Genomic DNA, 20,948 nt, shown 5'->3' with positions numbered 1-20,948 from the left:
TCTCGACGTTTCTATATAAAATGAAATATCTCACATAACAAGAGAAAACAAGCATTAAAGTTCCTCGAAATTAGTAACACGGGTTATTTAGCGTTGACACAGCAGAGGAAACGAAAGCGAAAACTCACGTTTTCAGACAACGCGAAATGAGCTTCCCTCGCGTCGGGCCCGAACGCAGAACGTCAAACTGTTTCCCGCCAGTCATGCGCAGTGGACCTTTTGGCTTTTCCCTGATCTTACGAACACAGCGGTCAAACGTCTGCGCATGTGCGAGCTATGGGGCAACTAAAGGCGGCCAAAATATTTTCATAACCTTGTTCTTTTCGTGGGTCATCGGCATCCTGTAAATGACATTGTCCTTGTTATTTATGTATTTGTTTGTGTTTTAGCTTGTACAACGAGAGCTAACAGAAATAGGAGTTAAAAATTGTTCTACCTTGTGCTTGTTGCAGGTATTTCCTTTCCGCGGTATGTATTTTCCGTGCTTCTCGGATTTTTTGTCCGCCTCGACTTTGCATTTAGTGCACCAGTTTGTCCAAGGTTTGTAGTTTGGAAAAGATTTTCCCACCTGGTCAGGCGGTTTGGGATCGGTATTTTGGTCAGCTATGCCCCCATGACGATGAACATGAACATCGTTTGTAGTTCGATTCATCTCGTTCCTGTGCTTCAGACAAATCTAGGATACGGACGGAATCCTCCCAGTCCTTGCCAAGATTTTTCCAGCTCGTCTGAGCGAAGCCGAATCACTGCAATTGCCTTTTTCTTCTCCAGTTTTTTCTCCTTTTACATACTGCTTGTCGTCCGTTTCCGGCGTCACGCATCGTGTGATTAATAAAAACAAACAAATGTATACTACGCCGTCGGCTGGTAGCATGACACTGGTTTTCAAGACTTATAAACTTTTTTGGTAAAGCTTAAAACAAAATGGTAAATCAACAGAATACCGGCAACTTAATTAACTTTGTGCCTGAAAAGTCTTAAGTTTTCCTTTTACCTACTTTCTTTTCCTTTTACAGATTTCTATGAACTTTTCATTTTTTTTTCGTAAATTTTGCGTGACACCGGTTGTTTTCCATGTTTTTCTTTAAATTTTTGCGCGGGAAATTGGCGCGCGGCTGCCAAAAATGTACCCATTTGCGCATGCCCGACGTTTGACCGCTGTGTTGATCTTACGGCGTTCCCGTCGCCGTCCGCGTTGTCGTTGCTTAAAGTCCCTTTCTATTCAGGCGGAACGGCTTCAAATTTCTGACTCACCTCGAAAGCAAAACGAGTCAATTTGAAATCGTTTTTAAGTCGTTAGCACGCTTTAATACACATTTTAGAGTTAAAGAAAGTTTAAACTTTGGCTTGCTATAAAAGTTAAGAGCACTTGGCGATAAATCACGAAACAGTTTGACAACTAAACCAACTTTCAATTTTACGTACAGGAGAATACGACCTGCTAAATTGACCAATTACAACGCGCGTACTAACTGAGAGATATAATAAACCTTCTCGAAACTGAAGAAGGGGCATTTGAAAGCGCGGTCATCTTTATTTCATCGTCTGCAACATGTACAACCGCAGAGATATATATTTATATATATTGCTCAGTTGTGGTTTATGCATCGTGATTTCCGCTGCTGCCGTTTACAAGAAGCTTGACTTTGAGATGGAATTATTCTGAACGTAAGCTATTGTTGCAAAGCCGGCATAGGTGGAGGATTGAGGCGGTTTTAAGCCTTACTTCCCTTGGGAAGTTAAATTTATACTTGTAATATTCTTTAGGGGCACACGTACCCTAGCCTGCTAGTAGAGCACACGCTATCCGCACCAGACTTCCACTCGCCGAATCGCTTGAGCCAAAAGTGAGCCGTCTAGCTGCTACCCATCAAAACCCGTCAATTTGGTAGCGCAGTTGCTTGTTGCAGGACACATACGATCTGCGGTGAAGCGCGCACTGAAGTGCAAGGGTTTGCACAGGGAGAAAAGACAATAAACCTGAAATGATGAAACATGCCCGGCTGTACCATTTTCACTTGTCCCTCCCGCGCGATAGCTACCGGGCATCTCTTTTCTCGTTAGAACACTTTCTGGGGAGGTCCACTTCCTCCCTCCCTCTCCCCCGCAGTTTTCACGCCCTTCTATGTTCACAGCAATCACAGGCTTCAGGTTCTGGATAAAGAGGGGTAAAATCTTGACCTTGTTGGGCGTCTACTATCCCGAGGACGAGGAGGACTTCTCTCAACTTCGATTTTTTTTTCTCACGTTGAAATCGCGCTTTCTCCAGAGACTCCAGGGAGGGATGACGCGTAAGTTAGTTCTTTAGGTTGGTCAGATTCACGATTTTGGAAACGTGGAGTCAAATATGAGAGTGTCTACCGCTGCGTCAACACAAAGAAAATTGATCCGCGAATGGGAAAGTGGTCAATGTTAATCTTTTTTTCTCTATGCTCATTCTTTCAGTATCACGCTTTGTTTACGGATCTGACTATTCATTCCCCGGACATTTGACGGGCCTTTGACATTTTGTTTTCATAAGGCTGCAAATGCCCCACAGAAGGACAGCTGGTGCATACAAAATACCCTCGGTGGGGCCGTGAGAAAAGTGTAAATGCCCCACCCAAAAAGTTAGAGCTCAACAGTACTTGACGCGTTCTTCACTTTTGTAGCGACATTGCCGTGTGCACGTGTTCGCTAATTTAACATGAAAAAAGTATTCTCTATTTGGTAAATAGCTTTTTTATAACTCTGGAAAACTCTCCCCAAGCAAAGCTGTATTGCCAGCTTCACAGCACGTTTCCCACAGAACAAAAATAACGGCGTCATACAAAAGCAACAGACTTTTCTCTTCCAGAGCGACGAGAACAAATTTGCCAAAGTTTTCAAATTTTGACAAAGTGTCATATGGAACAGTTTATAATACCTTGACAAGCGATAATCTCAGGCGTTGACAGAATGTAACAATAACCATGCAATTAATTTTAACCAATTAGTCAACTTAGATAGAGTGTTCACTCTATTGCGTCCTATTACAGACTTCCCAAAAGCCATTTCTCCATTAGTCATGCGCAAAATGAGGAGAGCTCGGTGGAAAGCAGGAAAAAAGGAAGGGGGAGAGAGAGGGGGGTGGGGGAGGGGGCTCTGGAGGGGTGGATCGGGCAGTGGTCAAAACATGTGGTCCTAAAAGAGACTTACAGGGGGAGGAAAATCATTACAGTATTGTATTTTCTGAACAAAAGTAGGAAGTTCGCCCTAAATTATATTTGTTGCGGTCATTTTGCATATTTACTATCAAATAGGAATCTCCTCACATGAAATATTGTTGATGGGAGGTATAGTGTAGACATCAGATAGAAAAAAGCCATCACAGTAAGTTTTGTCAACGCTTGTTTAATTTACGGGATAGCATTTAACTGGGGAATTATCCACTCTTGGGACAACCAAGGTACTCTGCAGTACTTTATTTTTTCTAGGACACTATAAAAATGTGCAAATTTCTCAAATGACAAGCTTAAAATGAATAAAAAATACATGAAACCCTTAGTGTGACCGTTCAAATGAAAGCAACTGGGCAGTACTTTCATTCATTGCTGTTCATTATGCTGTATGAGGTGGTACTAAGTTTAAAGTCTTTGATAAAAGCCTAATGAGTGACTGAGATGAAAGCTATTGAGCAGAACTTTTTCTTGATTATGCTGTACAGTGTGGCCCTAACTTTCAGTCTGTGGATGAAGTCAAATCCTGGTTGTGGCTATTCAAATGAAAGCCACTGAGCAGTACGTGAATCCCTAGTAAAAGCATGTTCATGCAAAATTATGCAGGTTATTTATAACAATGAAAATTTTCTTCTAGGTCTTCATGCCCATTTAAAAGATGTTAAAGGCAAACAGCCACATAGTTTTCAGGAAAGAGACCAGTTTCGCCTGCTTCTGTGACACCCTCATACCAACCATCATCATTTTTCTTGATCACATATATAATAACTCCCTCCTGAAACGTGAGCTCATCGCCCAGCTGCCGTTCATATTCATACAGGGACACCACTGAAAGACAGCAAACAAGTTTCAAATTATGTCTACCATAAACTTGTGAACGTACACTCTGACAGGTCCCTTAAAGTCTCACATGTATAGTGCTTTCTGATAATAAGCTACTCAAACCACACATCCCTAACTATAGTAATGTTTTCCAGAGGATTTAATAGGGTCTTTGCCAAATTATAGAACCACTGTTTTAACAGCTAGAGATTATTTACAGAATGTTTAAGACCTTTTGTGAAAGCAGAGCTTGTTGTGCACACCTCTTATCTCATATTATATAAGAAAGTAAAAAAAAAAAAGAAAGAAAAACAGCGAATGGCGATGCTTAAACCTGCCAAAATTTGCTCGTCCTCTCTACCTTTTTTTGTCATCAGGCTTTTTGGCACTTCCATAAATGATTGAGAAGAAAATTTAAAAAAATGGTGAACATTTTTGTATTTTAGTTTGCTACTTTTTCAACGCAAAATGAAACCGGTCTGGATGCCGGTCTAGATGGGAAAATCTAGACCGCAGTCAATATCGATTTCAGCCAATCAAATTCGTGAATTCGGTAGCTCCCAGTCCTTGTGAGACACAGCCATATAATAAACAAGAATATAAAAAAATTATACAAGAGACAAAATATTCAAATATGTGCTGCAAGCATGCCAGCCAGATACCAGTTGGGTACCAACCTGACTGGGATTTGGAGAGATACTTGGTGAGCTGTGCCATTGGTTCACAATTGACACACATCTTGCATGCTGCAATGCAAGGATCAGTATACAGCATGTGCGAGACATAATTATAAATCTGAGTGACCTGTTACAGCTCAGTGTATTTAGAGCGCCTGAATGATACATCTGAGAAATCATGCGTTGAATCCCATGAGGCACTCAGATTGTTTTCTCTGTCCCACTCTTGTAACATGTGATATTTTCACAAAATTTTCACACCAGTGAAAAATAGAAACCTACCTTTTTCAATGTAGTTTTTAGGTGTCAATGACAGCCCTTCCTCTGGTGGTATGGGTAAAGGATTCATGGAATCTGAACATATGGAAAAAAGGAACCAGAGTTTGTACATTGCTTTTTTAATTTAACTTCTTTGACAATTAACATATTGCAGTTTGCAGATGTTTGACTGCGACACATGTTGCACTTAGAAAATATACCGATCCCCAACACCCTGCAGCAAAAATTCTTTGTTCAGTCCTGACATCTTTCTGAAATTTCAGGCATTTTTATCTCTTTAACCCAATGCTGGAGGTGAAGCAAACTTCTACAAGCAATTGTAACTCTGGTAGACCTTCATTGTCTGGTTGATCCTGCTTGGGTCAGACCAATGGGGGCGGGAGGGGGGTGATCATTATGATCTGTTCACAAACAAAATCCACAGCAAATGAAGGGTTCCTTAACAACAATGGAGTCATAACTGGCACTAACTGCCATCAACCTCGCATGAGGAAATGGCAATTTGCTTAATGTTGAACAAAGGTCAAAGATGTGCAAACAAAACCAAGTGTAGTTACCTAGTTCAGGTAATTGAGCTGCACCATCAAGCATTGACGAAGGTGGTGGTGGTAGGTCAGACACTGCTCCTCCTATACTGGGAGGGGGCGGAGGAGATGGTATACCGGGGAATGGTGGTGGGGCAGGCACTGCTTCTCCTATACTGGGAGGGGGTGGAGGAGATGGAATGCCAGGGGGTGCTGGTGGGGTAGGCACTGCAGCTCCTCCTATACTGGGAGGGGGTGGATGAGATGGTACGCTAGGGGATGGTGGTGGGGCAGGCACTGTTCCTCCTATACTGGGATGGGGTGGAGGAGATGGTGTGCCAGGGAGTGGTGGTGGGGCAGGCACTGTTCCTCCTATACCGGGAGGGGTTGGGGGAGATGGTATGCCAGGGGGTGGTGGTGGGGCAGGCACTGCTCCTCCTATACCGGGAGGGGGTGGAGGAGATGGAATGCCAACAGCCAATGGAGCAGACAGATCTCCCAGAGGAGGAGGTGGGGGAGGAACAATGACATCGTCATCAGGAGGCAGAAATGGACCTGCAGGTGGGAAGGGTATAGAGGGGGGTGGGGGCAGTCCTTGCTCTGAGTAAGGGACAGAGGGGGCCATTGGTGGGGGTACAGGAGGTTTAGAAGGTGGTATTCTCTTTGACGCCCCTCCACCCTGCATCTTCTGCCGCAAGCTTCCCTTGTTTTCTGCTACTTGCTGTTGTGGCTTTAGTTCACAGCTTGGATGGCGTCGTTTTTCTGAGTGTTCACTTGTGGTGACACCATGCCCTGCAATAACATCAGAGGTGTTAGTAACAATAACCATAAATGCACAATGAATCTTCACTCTAGTATAAATGGAACTACAAGCATAGTTTACATTTTCCTACATGGTGAAAATGCTACCTTAAATGCCATAGTGTGCAATGTAACAAGAATTTGTTAACAACAACAACTAGAAGTAAATTTTTATTTGATTCTCAAGGATTGTTTTTCCGTTTTTCTTAGGTGTGTGAATTAGGTAGATGTATGCGTAACAAATTTAGACGACAACATTTTGAAAACAAGCCTGCATAGTAATACTTAGTAGCTAACATGCTTGCAATCTGCTTTGCAGCTGTAATTCACCCTTCTAGTACTCAGTCACATGGTTAAGTCAATCATCAACCAAAATGACGTCAGAGAGAGTCTATTTTGTAGTGTGAGGTTTTATGGTGGCTTATTAAAGTTTGAAAAAAGTTAAAATTTGTAGTCTGGATGGCAGTGAGTGTCCAAAGAGAGAGTTTCTTTTGTTCAGGTTAGTTATAAAAAAGAAATAAAATACCCAAATGATCCAATGCTGAGGGATCAATTGCTCTTCTGCTGTATCTTGCTGCCTTCTCTTGTTCAGGTGGAGCCATGATTTTAAGTCTGTGTCCAGTTGGTTTACTGGAAGCCAAGGTGCCTATTCCTCGACGAGCCACTTTTTCTTTGTGGATGTCAACAGTCTATTTACAGATTTTTAAAAAAAATTAACAGTAATAAAAACAATAACATTGTCTTTAAGAATAATATTATTACTGATTGTAAGACTTAAAAGATCTAGATCTTCCATCAGATCTTTCACATAACAGACCTCAAAAGTCCTATACATTTCAGAGCAATTTTCAGTTTGAAATTAAATTGTAAACTGAAACAGATCTAGATATTCCATCTTTTAAAAAGGTTCATATTACAACAAAAATTAATTTATTATTAAAATTCACATCATATAAACCAAATATTACACAGCTGTTGGTACTGCATGTAACAATGCTTCTTTATTAAAAACAATTCTTGCTTTTCGCCTGCAATTTTGTGTTTCATTTGGCTAGTAAGCAAGTTTGCATGTATTCAGTTTTACTATAAAGTTACGAATAGTACAACTGTTTTGTGTTTAGATTGAAGATAATCAAAATATATCACAGCACTTGATACAGCAGCTTGTTGTATACTTCAGTGCTTGTTTGTCATTCATTTTCTTTGTAAAATGCATCTTCTTTCACAGATTATGTTTGAGCCAACACTTTTTAATTCATTTCACATTTTTCAATTCAAGTGTAAAACCAAGAAATCATACCCATGACATTGTTTGGGCTACCTTGTGTTACATGTAAGGTCTGTTATCATGTTAGCATAGAGTTAATTTACTTTGATCTTGTTCCTGCGTTTAATCCTTAGTTTTACTTTCAATTGAAAACTTATATGAAACAGTCATCAGTGTTTCAACATGAAGCAATAATATACAATTCAGGGCTGGTGTCCGAGGCCATCTGTCCACTTTAATACGTCTGTGACAGACTTCTTTAAAGATCGAAACCGGTCACAATGGATGCTAATATATAGATTTAGGCCAGCCTAAAAGCGTAGCTCCTGGGCCGGGTTGTTCAGAGTCAAATAACCCATGAAAAGGTAGAATTTTGAGTTGAGTTTTGTAACTTTGTGGCGAGGTTTTCTGTATATTGTTTGGCCTTCTGTTTTGAGTTTTAATAATCATTATATACACAAAACAAAGCAACTTAAAACATTTGTATAGAAGAAAAAGCTATAATTCGGTTAACTTTTAATCCTAGGTTAGCATTAACCGGCTTCCGAACAATTGTGCCCTGTTTTCAACAAGTTAACCTGAGATGAGCCCGCGATCCAATCGAAAACCAGCACTTAGTCAGCAGTCAACTTCAAAAAATACGTGACCTCGATAAGCTGTAAACTTGAGCCCGCGATGTGGTCACGTAATACTGGTCAGCGGATACCTTGTTTTGACAGGTGTCAATTGACCATAACATGAATGTCCAATATCAAAGAAGTACACAGTAAACCAAGGCTGCATGTCTCTATCAACCTATTATTTGGAGTATGGCGGCCATGTTGCACGACTCCGTCGTCGTTGTCGCCGTCGTGCGTACGCGCCCACGTGCAATACCGCTAGCCATGATAACCATGAGAAAATCAACTCATGGGTTTCCTTTTCTTTCCTATATGGTTATGGGGCTCCGCTTGGCGGCCCTTCGGGCCGCCGGAGCTCCGCTATGAATTCTTATGCAATATTAGATATTTAGTTGAGTGACCCTGGAAGTCTAGATCGTTCTATTTATGACTGTCGCCGTTCGACTGTGAAGAAGAGAGCAAAATAAATTTAATTAATTAACCTCAAGCCTAGGGGCTAAAAATTTTCGAATTTTTTCTTAAAGCTCTGTTTACGATGCCTTACCTCTGAAATATGATTTATCGTCGCCTCCATATCCCGTAGTTTCAAAGCTTGTTGATCTAGCAAACCCAGCATGTTTAAAGCCAATGAATTGATCTGATAAGCAACACTTGCTAGCGACTGTGTAGCGAATTGTTTCGTTTCCTCCAAAACGGCTCTGGTTTCTTCCAGCGCTTTACCCCTATCCGCGCCAGATTTATAACGGTTATTTGTCTCTAAATACTTCTGTTCGCAGTATGCCGCCACCTTAGCCAGGTTTTCATGGCCATCTCTCAAACCCTGGCGTCCTTCAGGGATTTCTTTCTCCAATAGTGACAGGATCGCACTGTTGACTTCCTCAGACATCTTGGAGCTAGCGTTGAATTGCATGCAGCGTAGCATGCCGGGTCAACAAATGAAAAGAATTTCCGCGCGGAAACCGTCACAACGAAGAACGTGGAGCGATGGAAGTGTTTAAGGTGACCGAACACAGTTTTCACGCGCAATCCAGCGCGCGCACAAGGATTGCAAAAAACAAACTTGCAGGGCTCGAAATTGCAACTCACTGGTCGCCAATGCGACCAAAAATTGAGCACTGGCGACTAAATTTTCAGAACTCGTCGCCAGCTGGCGACTCGCGTTTTGTCCGATAACTAAAGAAAACCACGACACAACTTTTGTTTTTAAACCTTTATATTAGGAAATCAATCGGATATGGTAGCTAGTATACAACTCACCTTTCCGTTCCCAGTAAAATAATATCTGAATATTACAAGATAATCGGAAAAATTGAATGTATTTCGACACGTCGATACTGCGTTCACGGCGCACCATATTGTTTCAGCGGCTTCTTCCGAAACTGGGATCGCAGGCGCACTTCAACACCATGTGCTTTTCATTTGCCGCGAAAATGGCGGCAGATGCCAATCAGTTGAAGGAATTACGTGAGTTTTTACGTGAGGGGAATGAAGATTCAGCCAAAAGGTTAATCCAAACTTTGAATCCTTCGAGGAAAGCAAGTCAAAAATAAAGAACGGCATTTCGAAGAAGTAGCAAAGGGAAAATACGCAAGGACCCGTGTTTCTCTCACAATGAAAACCACGGACTTAAAACGTTTTATGCTTCGCTTCATTTAAAAATAAAATGACTATGGAGACAACCATTACCTGCGGACTAGAGACATATCAACTGAGAACAACGGTAGCTTTATATCTAAGTGTTACTCTTGTTGTTTCTAATTGTTTTCGTTGTTCAATTGTGACTTTTCTTGCATGTAAAGTAACGTATAAAATCGTGTTCTTGTGTAAGTTATTTATAAAATAAGTTCGCGACCAAAATTTTTCCGTTAGTCGCCAGCTGGCTCCCGAACGAAAAAGTTAATTTCGAGCCCTGACATGCCGTCAATAGAGCGATCATATTATTTACTCAACACCCGCACTATCTGAGCTATTTTTCTCTATAATTGAACGCAGTGTATTGATGGCTTTCGTCTTTTATTTCCCGGAATATAAAGCGAGAAATGAAAAAGGTATCTGTTTTCTATGGCTGGCTCCTTTGCAAGAGTCTTTTTGTGATTCTAACCAGTAGCAGTAGCAGCAACAACAACAAAAAATAATCATCATTTTTTTCCTTGAAGATATTCCTTTTGATGCTATGCAGTTGGAAACATGATTTAATTTACCAGATTTCTGTTTCACACGTGTGTACCAACTTATCTTGTATGTCTTCAGCTTATTATACTCAACACATGCAAGATAAAGTATCTGTTACCCAGGATAACAAGCAGGTGATGGTAGCCAAGGCTGATGGATTGGGGGTTGAGAAAAGTTACCTCCATCAAGGAGGCCACTCCTGCGTGGGACCATTGGACCTCAACAAAAAGTTGTCCAAAAAAAAAAAATCTTTATTTTTATCAAAATATTTACATATTAATCAGTAAACTATGGCAGAAGGCAAGCTTCTGTTTTTGTTTTCCCGGCAAAAGAGTGACCACATTAATTTTAAGGGACACGTAATATTTTCCATAGATTTTTAGATACTAGGTCGAATGTGGAAAACAACATCAATATAAACCATGACATATTTTCCATAATTGAAATTGAGCGACACAGTAATACAGTGGAATCCCGATTTCTCAAACCCTCATTTTTTTGAACTCCTGATAACTTGAACCAAAAATCATTTCCCTCTCCTCAGTCGAACACTGTAATTTTAATCCTGATTTCTTGAACTGTCTGATTTTTTGAACCAAATTTTGTTTCCCTTGGAGGTTCAAAAAATCGGGATTCCACTGCACAGTGATTGAAAAAATTCTCAAGAAGAGAGGAATCCACATCAAAATTGGAGCATTAGTGGCAGCAAAATAAAATCTTGAAGCATTACCTATATTTAATTTACTCTGCAATATTTGTGATTATTTTAAAATGTACAACTATTCTAGAATGTTTGGCTTACTCAAAGAATATATTTTTAACATAATATTTAAACAAGTATGCACTCTTTTCAGGAACTGGGTATGATTCTGAGGTAAAAATGGGATGAGCATCAAATTTTGGGCCACACATAGGGTAAGGAAGAGTTTCAAGACATTTCCCACACCCACCCACCTATATGTTTTCTTACAGAGAGATCATGTGTGATTTAATAAGAGTTATTTTGAAAATGACTTGAAATAATTAACAACTAGACCCGTGGCCCTTGATGGCGAAGGGTCTAATTGTTTTAGTATCACCCAACTAGTCAGATAGAAAAGACAATAATAAAGTTAGCAAATGCAAGTTGAAGAAATGTTTATTTGGGAATTAAACGAAACAAAGTGTTGTGCTCGATTGCGCCAATTTCGCTACTTGAGGACTATTACTAATAGACCTCTAGTAGTGTAGCCAATTATAATGCAGGATTTGCATTAGTCCACTAGTTGGGTGATACTAATATTGTATTATTCTATTAGTAACATCAGCAAGTAGTTCACTTAACTTTCTCAGGTTGCATGGTTGGTATATTACAGAACTTTTTTTGACTCACAAAAATGACCACTTGAATGGGTGCGCAGAAGAAGGCCCTTGGTGACTGTTGATGTAATGTCAAATTCCCCTTGTGTTTCACAAGGGAATACAAAGGAGAATCTGACAGTTTATCATAAGTCACTTAAGGGTGTTTTTCCAAGCACCCCCTTCATTTCTTTATATTGATCAGATATCTTTTCACTCCAAGAGTTGTTGTGACCATTGACATGCAGTACTTGTATGTGGTACTGATCAAAATATTACGCTGCATGAAGATTTTTCTGTCGGCGGATAAAATCTTACAATGTGACCATAATTCAGTTAAAAACTACTGGGCAGAATATAGAAAATAGTCCAAAGAAAATATACGTGCAGATTGGTAAAAACCTTATAGAAACACAGAACTAGCATGAACTGCTGACATAATGATGGTGTGAGCAAGGAGACGTACATTTTGATGATCATGGAATTTTGTAAAAGAAATAGAAAACATGTTCTTTGTGTATCTATAGAGTTATAGAAAAACCTCTGGAAGTTTGGGAGAACTTGAAAAAGCTGTGGAAACACTCACCTGTTGGCTCGTGTTTCCACAGCGTTTCTCATTCTCTCAAACTTCCACTTGTGTTTCTTGAACTCAATAGAAACACAGCACATGTGTTCTATTTCCTAAATAGTACAGTTCTTTATGCCATACTATTAGCCTATGGATTCAACCTTTTGTACCACCATTCATAAGAAACCATCTAACAGAACTTCCATGCTGCTTATTTGTAACATTACTGCAAATTTTACTTTGGGTCAAAACCTTGGTAATCAAGGGAGTGAAAAGATTAAGATATTAGCTATTTCAGATCAAAGGCAAACTTCCACATAGTTTCCTGGAAATAGGCCAGTTGCACCTCCATCTGTGACACCCTCATCCCAGCCATCATCATTTTTCTTGATCACATATATAATAGCTCCCTCCTGAAATGTCAGCTCATCGCCCAGCTTCCGTTCATATTCATACAGGGACACCACTGAAAGACAGCAAACAAGTTACACCAATTAATATATGTACCAATGATAAACATTCTTCCAAAATATACTCCAAATGTCATAACAAAAATTATTATCTCTCAGTTAGTATGCGTGTTGTGATTGGTCAATTTAGCAGGCTGTAGTCTACTGTACGACCTGCTAAAATTTATAGCTGTTTTTGTTGGCAAAATGTTTTGTGATTTATCACCATGTATTCTTAACTTTTATAGCAAGTAAGAGTTTAAACTTTCTTTTGCTTCTGAAATTGTGTATGAAAACCTGCTAATGATTTAAGAGTCACTTAACAACGATTTCAAATTGACTTGTTTTTCTTTCCAGGTGCGTCAGAAATTTGAAGCCATTCCCTGTGAATAGAAATCGTTCCCAAACGCATCAGACACACAGTAGAGATATAATAAATATCTTACTAACGTCATCTTCTGGGTCTGTGCTGCTACAGCTACTTACAGTACGGCCCTCAAACTCGCTTAGTAAGAGGTATATCCTGTAATTTGATAAGGTACCCCCTTCACCCCCAATCCCCTTATTTCATACAGCTGTAGCTCTGAAATTAAATGATAAAGTTTCTTCAGACCACAAGGCTTCTATTGTAGTGCATGTTTCAGACTTTGTGCTATTATGGTTTGGTTAGAGAGATGACTTTCATTGTCAGGCAAAGAGCTTCTTGTGCTTCCTAATCTTTACTGAATCTTAACATACAGTACCACTGACGCACCAAAAATTGCCAGTTAAAAAATCGCTTCAAACAGAGGACCAGCTTTTCTTGAACTTGGAGACAAAGGTTTTTTTGCACCTGAATAAATACATTTCTGTGAGAAACAGTTGTACCTTTTTCTATGTAGTTCTTTGGTATCCATGACTGCCCTTCCACTGGTGGAGGAGGGACTTGGTACAAATACTCTGGTGGGGCAGGCATTGGTAGTGATGATGGCGATGCATAAAAATCATCTTCAGAGGGTGGTGGTGGGGGCAATGGACTCATTGCATCTGAAATTAGGAAAAAGCATTCTTAATTAGATATGCAGCCAAGTCAACTTAATTTTAGCAAGTATGTTGGAGGTATAGGTCACAGAAATTGAGAGATGTGAAGAGAAGATTTGCAATTTTGCATCATGGTGAGACTAAACTTTTCTGCAAGCCTGGACCTTTCTTAGCCTTGCCAAAGAAATCTAGACACTGACAAGGTGTCATGAAAAATATTGAGACAAGTGAAATATGGCTAAATATAAATATTTTGTTGAAGGGCCATTTGCCCTCCCTAAATTGATTAGGTAACGAAAGAAGTCTACAGCAAATCAATGTTCCCTTACCAACAACAGACGCATATGTGCTACTCCCATCAACCTCAGATGGAGGAATTAAATCTGAAATTAAAATATTTAAAAGTGTTATTAAAGAATAGATTGGAAGTCATCTGAGGATAGGGAAATCAACAAACATTTATGCCACAAAATGGCAACTAATATTACAAATCTAGATAAAAAAGAAGAACTGGATTAGTATGACTGCATAGGATACAAAGTTGATTGTCATAAAGTGGAACACTTGATGGTGGATTGCGAGTGAAATAGTGCTCCAACAGCTACAAGGGCTCAGTGCTGGCGGCTGCAGGATTGTGTTTGGTGATTTCCTATGCCTCAAAACATCTGTGTTGGCTTGCCTGCAAAGATGGCACACAGTACTATCTTTTGGAGTCTGCTCAATGTAATTCTTAGCTATCAGACCTTTTTTAGCAACTACAACCCTACCTACACAGGGCTGTCATTAAGTTTTCACCTGCAGCCTTGATCTTCACCCAAGTAACAAACTTGTTACCTTTTGAGTGAACTGGATCAGCTGTAGGCAAGTCCACCTGTAACATCAAGGGCCCAGCAAAAATACTCAGTTGTAGCAGGTGCTACAGGTTACAGCCCTTATTGACAGCCCTGCTACATATATACACTTTTGTTGCATCTATATGTTTCGTAGTTAAAAAGAAAATGCACAGCGACACAAATTCTTGTTTGTCGTAGGTTTCAAGGGTAGCTCAGAGTAGCTCTGGCTATGCTATCAATAAAACAATGTAAACGGTAATTATCATATTCACCTGGTGGAGGTAGGTGTGCTGCCAAGGATGGGGGTGGAGGTGGGGCAGCCACTGGTCCTCCTATGCTAGGAGGCGGTGGAGGAGATGGAGTACCGGGAAGTGGCGGAGGAGATGGTATCCCAGGGGGTGGTGGTGCAGATGGAACTTCCATGGGTGGAGGGGGTGGAGGAACCATGACATCACCAGCTGGTGGAAAAGGAGCTGCAGGTGGCACTGGTTCAGAGGAAGGTGGGGGTGGTTCTGGCTCCGAGGAAGGAATAGAAGGAGGCATTGGTGGAGGTACAGGAGGGGGCGGAGGTTTTGTAAGTGGCGTCCTTCTTGAGGTTCCTCCACCTGGCATCTGTTGACGTAAGCTACCCTTTCCTGCTGCAGCTGCTGGTGCTTGTGGCTTCAATTTTTTGCTGCTTGGTCGGCGCCGACTTTCTGGGCGATCACTTGTCTTGACACCATGCCCTACAGAAAGGTCAAGCACGTTGTCAATATTCATAACAAAAATGGGCACAATACCTTAACTCTATGCACAGTACTGTTTGTGCAAATTTCAAATTTATTTAATATTTTCCACTAAGTCTCAGAGTGCAGCTACAATGAATATTAACAGCTGAAAATTGCCCATTAGGATATAGGAGAGGGTTATAGCAAGCTATAGCATATAGTGGCTATCTGATTCTGTGTGATGACCTAAACAGACAACACATTAGTAAACTGTTGCTCAGTCTTGATTTTTGCATGTAACAACGTGTCGGACCAAGAAGCTAGAAGGATCACTTTAGAGCTTCATCATCAGTGCACAATTTCTCAAGAAATCTCCTCAGTAGAAGAAATCTGCATCATTGCAAAAGCAACGTCTGTAAGGTTAACTTAGGCTAATATTTATTGTCAATTTTTTTTTTTTTACCCAAGTGATCCAGTATTGAGTAGTCAGTAGTTCTTCTTCCATATCTCACAAGCTTCTCTTGTTCTGCTGGTGCTATGATTCTGTGGGTACGTCCAGTTGGCTTACTGGATGCTAAGATTCCTATTTCTCGACGTGCCACTTTTTCTTTGTGAATGTCAACAGTCTAATAAACCAATAAAAACATTACCTACTATCCAGTGAAAAAATTTGAAAATGAACTACAAATTTTGTAGTATTCTGTTGATTGACTAATTGAAGACCTACATGTCAAGAGTTTCAAAAGTTTCATCAGGACCCTTTTATTTTTGGAGTACCTTATTCACAGATTCTCTGTGACTCTTTGTCTTTTTGCTAGCTGATACCTTTCATAAGGGAGTTTTGTGGATAGAGTTAGTTTCCAAACAAACCTTGTTCCCAGAGTCTTTGTTCCCTTTGATGAGCAGTCAGGAAACAAGTAGCTCTGGAAAGTTCTGATTAGAAGTCCAAAAATATTGGAGTTCTGGTTGAATTGCACATGCCTAGCTGGCAAACACATGGCTTGGTCAAGACACTGGCATTAAACTTCTACTCTTTTTCATTGTTTTCAAAACCAATAAAAAATCGAGCCTGTTACAAACTCTTGAGAGTTGCTTTGTTTTGTCAAGCTTGCCAGGTAAGGAGCAAGAACTAAAGGAATGAGATTTATTTTGCAGTCTCTTGGATAGGTAGCAATACTCTCAACCACTTCACAGCTCTGGAAGTAATTCAGAGACCATTTGCAACCCTTAACAACCTCTTCCTGACTAAAAGCTGGGTCATTTTGGAGCTTGATTGTGAAGGCTGATAACAATGTAAAAAAGGTCAGAAAATTTCACAAATTTTGACGAACAATATCCAATAATCGACTGTTATTTCTAGCTTCATGCAAGTGAAACACTTAGGGATTTCTGTTAGTGTGACCACTGCAGCTGTGAAATTCAAAACTGCCCAGATAAACATCAGAGGTTCAAAGAACGTCTTTTGTATGACCTGGGAACTTTCATTTGAGCAATTAGCCAAATGGTTTCTCACTCATAGAAAATCAACCTACTAGTTGCTGCCAGGGGAAGCCTTGTGTAAGTCTGAGTTTTAGTACAATGGAATGTTCTCACATGAGCTGAATCTGTAATTTAAGCTTCAAGTTGACAATGCGCCTGTAGATTGAAGTTTACAATCCCTCTCTGCTAGCCCATGTTAGGATTTTCTTTCTTATGATGGTGTGAGAATGTACTGTCTTACACGTAGTTTGTCATTCTGGCAAAGTAAAGCAATATCAATCTTTCTAGCTTGTAAAAGGTTTGTTTTGAAGTAAACATTTGGACAGTCTTACCTCCGAAATATGATTTATCCTCGATTCCATATCCTGCAGTTTCAAAGATTGTTGATCTAACAAACCGAGCATGTTTAGAGCCAATGAATTGATCTGATAAGCAACACTTGCTAGCGACTGTGTAGCGAATTGTTTCGTTTCCTCCAAAACGGCTCTAGTTTCTTCCAGCGCTTTACCCCTATCCGCGCCAGATTTATATCGGTTATTTGTCTCTATATACTTCTGTTCGCAGTATGCCGCCACCTTAGCCAGGTTTTCATGGCCATCTCTCAAAGCCTGGCGCCCTTCGGGGATTTCTTTCTCGATTAGAGATAGAAGCGCATTCTCCACCTCCGTCATCTTGGTCTGTGTTGCTTGCATAGCATGCTGGGTAGATAACAGAGGTTGGATGTGTCGAGCTTTCCGACATTTTCGTTGCAAAAAAAAAAAAAAAAAAAATTCACTCCAATTGTTTGTGTCCCTAAAAAAGTTGAAGAGCATTAAACAACTTTGATGGTTGTTCGCAGACTTGTTAATTTATTTATTTTTTAATTACAATTTTACAAAAAATTATATTATGCCATTTAGATCTAATCCGCCCACAAAGTGCTGGAATATTGTCAGGTCTATGCTCATTACGGTCACTTCGTTCCAATGCGAGATCGTTCCCAATACGTTCGCTCCCACAAAAAGCTAGATCACTCTCCGCAAGAAGCTGCATCGCTCCCAAGAGAACTGACTTCACTCCATGTAGGAAGTTACAAAACAATATGAGGAACATGTCAAATCAGATTAATTACGGTCGTCTCACCCACGCTTAAAGAACGAAAAATACAATGTAGTCTGTTTTTAATCTCCTGTATAGCACTACTAAATGTCGGAGTCTGGAGCGCAGTTACTTTTGTATGGTGCGAAGCTAATTCTTGTGTGACTCGTTTGGGGTGAACTATATCTTTGTTGGAGCAAAATCAGGTGGAGCGATCTCACTTTTGAGAGAAGTGACTGGATACCGTGCTGAATCATCCATTATAATTTGCTTTTCTTCATTGCCTTAGTTTTTAAACGGTTCCGCTTAAAGTTACGGTGCGGATTCCATTTTTTTTTTTTTGCAATCTAAATTAATGCTTATTGTTCAAAAAACAGTTATCCCAAAACGACTTCATTATTGAGAATGAAACGACTCAACTTGTCAGCAAACAATGACATCGGACCAAAGCATTTTACTGGATCTTCATTTAAGAGCACTCAGTTTTATAAGGTAAAACTCAAACACACGATACAATCAGCTAAATGCAGGTATATTACACTCCCGGGAGGGGGGGTATTCCCAGAAAAATTGGGTGGGGGTGTGCGGCCCACCTCCCAAAACCCTATTTATGACCAAAATCTGCGATTTTCCCTACCCTATTTATGACCTGACCAAAACTTCTGTTGCAGCTGGCACAGTTGATCTTAACATAACTTATGAAGGGCTTTTGTTGACGGTCTTATCGATAATGATGAAAAAAAAGCTTCTTCTAAAAAACATACTTAATTCAAGACCAGAGTGCAGAAAACATACCCTATTTCTGACCAAAATGGCCAAAATCGATGCCCTATTTATGACCAAAACGGCTGAAAAACCGTACCCTTTAGGGCCGCACATACCTATATAGCCCTTGTAAGGGAGTACCCCCCGGATTACACTCTGGCAAATACCTTCGTTACTATGCACCCCTCAGATATTTCTGTTTCCAACTAGAGCACCTGTTTGAACTACCATTTCTAAGGATAAAAATCTCAATAATTTAGTCCAACCTGCCGTCAGGCATTCGTTTTCGTCCGCTGCGGTGTCGTGAACAGAGAAAAAAAGAACCTCTGATCACAACGTATATTTTGGTCTTGAAAATGTATAGTTACGGTTTTACGAAGTTTCTTCATTTTATGCGATTTTCATGATCAAGTGAAATATTGATGTCTTAATCTAGTTTCTGAAAAGGGATTGGTGTTAAAGATGAAATGAGATACAAGATCTTGCTTTTCGGAAAATAGGAAAGGGTTTTTTCATCTCTTATCTATCTCGTATTTCTATTCATAGCGATAACGGCCTTACAAATGAAAAATTAAATTGTCGATTCTAGCTGTCTTATTTCACAGATCACCGTTACATATTCATCTTACGAATTTTTGTGAACAGATCACGTCGTTACAGATAGAAAACAACATTAAAGCAGTAAATTCACGGAATTTCATGCAACAAAAGTCCACGAAAATATCGTTATTTCAACCTCAAAATACTACGTTCATATGATCACGAGTTTTGATGTGCATCTCAGCCATTTTATAAACTGGAGTCACGTGACCTCCACCATTTGGCCAGCGCCACTCCACCAGTTGACAGCACCACAAGCAAGCCCCCTAGCAGGGTGAGGAGGCTCGGCTGCTGGCCGAAGAAGGCGTAATCAAAGAGAAACGCCAGCAGGATGTCAACATTTCTCATCAGCGCTGCAGGGGCTGCCTTCTCCAGCTGCAGACCTCGATTCAAACAGAAGCTTCCAAACACGCCACACAAAGCTGCCAGAAAAATGTAAGTAAAATATTTAACAATTATTTCCATCGCAGTTGTTGAATATGAGATGGTAGATAGCCAACGAGGCACAGTGAAGGATCTAGGGAAGGGGTACGGGGGTCCGCCCCCCTTATTTTGGGTAAAAAAGGAAAAAATCACAGAAGGAGGAAAAGCCGGCAGGGCAAGCAAAACAAAAACGCCTCCTACGCCCCGTCCCCCCTTAGCTCAAGGTCTGGATCCGCCACTAAGGTAGGTAGCGCTGAGTTGGCTATATATAATCATCTCATATCCAACAAGCGCGAGTGGAATAATTGTTTTATTAAAAATACCGCCCCCAAAATATAGGAAACTAAACTAAAATAAAACCAAAAACGCCCCGAAACATTATGCATACGTTACCATACATGCAGAGTATGTATGGTATAATGGCTCATAACCCATGATGGACTCTTGAACTCTTTTAAATAAATGATTTGTAGTAATTCCTCGACCTTGCTTTCTTTGCCGAGCACGCTAAATCTGACCAATCAGAACAAAACAGTCATTTTTCAGCCAATCGGAAGCTCGCTTTTTCCCGCCAGGTTTTCATGGCCATCTCTCAAACCCTGGCGTCCTTCAGGGATTTCTTTCTCCAATAGTGACAGGATCGCACTGTTGACTTCCTCAGACATCTTGGAGCTAGCGTTGAATTGCATGCAGCATAGTATGCCGGGTCAACAAATGAAAAGAATTTCCGCGCGGAAACCGTCACAACGGAGAACGTGGAGCGATGGAAGTGTTTAAGGTGGCCGAACACAGTTTTCGCGCGCAATCCAGCGCGCGCACAAGGATTGCAAAAAACAAACATGCCGTCAATAGAGCGATCATTTTATTTACTCAACACCCGCACTATCTGAGCTATTTTTCTCTATAATTGAACGCAGTGTATTGATGGCTTTAGTCTTTTATTTCCCGGAATATAAAGCGAGAAATGAAAGAGGTATCTGTTTTCTATGGCTGGCTCCTTTGCAAGAGTCTTATTGTAATTCTAACCAGTAGCAGTAGCAGCAACAACAACAAAAAATAATCATCATTTTTTTCTTGAAGATATTCCTTTTGATGCTATGCAGTTGGAAACATGATTTAATTTACCAGATTTCTGTTTCACACATGTGTGTACCAACTTATCTTGTATGTCTTCAGCTTATTATACTCAACACATGCAAGATAAAGTATCTGTTACCCAGGATAACAAGCAGGTGATGGTAACCAAGGCTGATGGATTGGGGGTTGAGAAAAGTTACCTCCATCAAGGAGACCACTCCTGCATGGGACTATTGGACCTCATAACAAAAAG

At 40.3% G+C, this 20,948-nt stretch overlaps 2 protein-coding genes across 3 annotated transcripts; both read right to left on the bottom strand.

Moving 5' to 3' along the window:
• Positions 1 to 3,356: 3,356 nt before the first annotated feature.
• Positions 3,357 to 9,206, bottom strand: LOC110047922 (abl interactor 2-like). Its single transcript, XM_089284154.1, has 5 exons — positions 8,732 to 9,206; positions 6,827 to 6,989; positions 5,533 to 6,291; positions 4,979 to 5,050; positions 3,357 to 4,025 (listed from the first exon to the last, which is right to left on the bottom strand). The coding sequence occupies exons 1-5, from the start codon at positions 9,107 to 9,109 to the stop codon at positions 3,859 to 3,861; spliced, it is 1,539 nt and encodes a 512-aa protein (XP_089140280.1). The 5' UTR covers positions 9,110 to 9,206; the 3' UTR covers positions 3,357 to 3,858.
• Positions 9,207 to 10,598: 1,392 nt separating this feature from the next.
• On the bottom strand, positions 10,599 to 17,542 carry LOC149114688 (abl interactor 1-like). 2 transcript variants are annotated; one of them, XM_089284155.1, is made up of 6 exons: positions 17,086 to 17,542; positions 15,738 to 15,900; positions 14,840 to 15,292; positions 14,064 to 14,117; positions 13,582 to 13,740; positions 10,599 to 12,731 (listed from the first exon to the last, which is right to left on the bottom strand). In XM_089284155.1, exons 1-6 carry the CDS (start codon positions 17,443 to 17,445, stop codon positions 12,565 to 12,567), a joined length of 1,356 nt encoding a protein of 451 aa, XP_089140281.1. In that variant the 5' UTR covers positions 17,446 to 17,542; the 3' UTR covers positions 10,599 to 12,564. The 2 variants fall into 2 exon arrangements, with proteins under 2 accessions (XP_089140281.1, XP_089140282.1); XM_089284156.1 differs by lacking the exon at positions 14,064 to 14,117.
• Positions 17,543 to 20,948: the final 3,406 nt, after the last annotated feature.

This window comes from Orbicella faveolata, unplaced genomic scaffold (assembly GCF_042242905.1).
Source record: "Orbicella faveolata isolate gen_17 unplaced genomic scaffold, um_ofav_v1 contig_13, whole genome shotgun sequence".
NCBI classification, from domain to species: Eukaryota; Metazoa; Cnidaria; class Anthozoa; order Scleractinia; family Merulinidae; genus Orbicella; species Orbicella faveolata.
The sequence above is the reverse complement of the archived record's forward strand: the minus strand, read 5'-3'. Positions and strand labels throughout refer to the sequence as shown.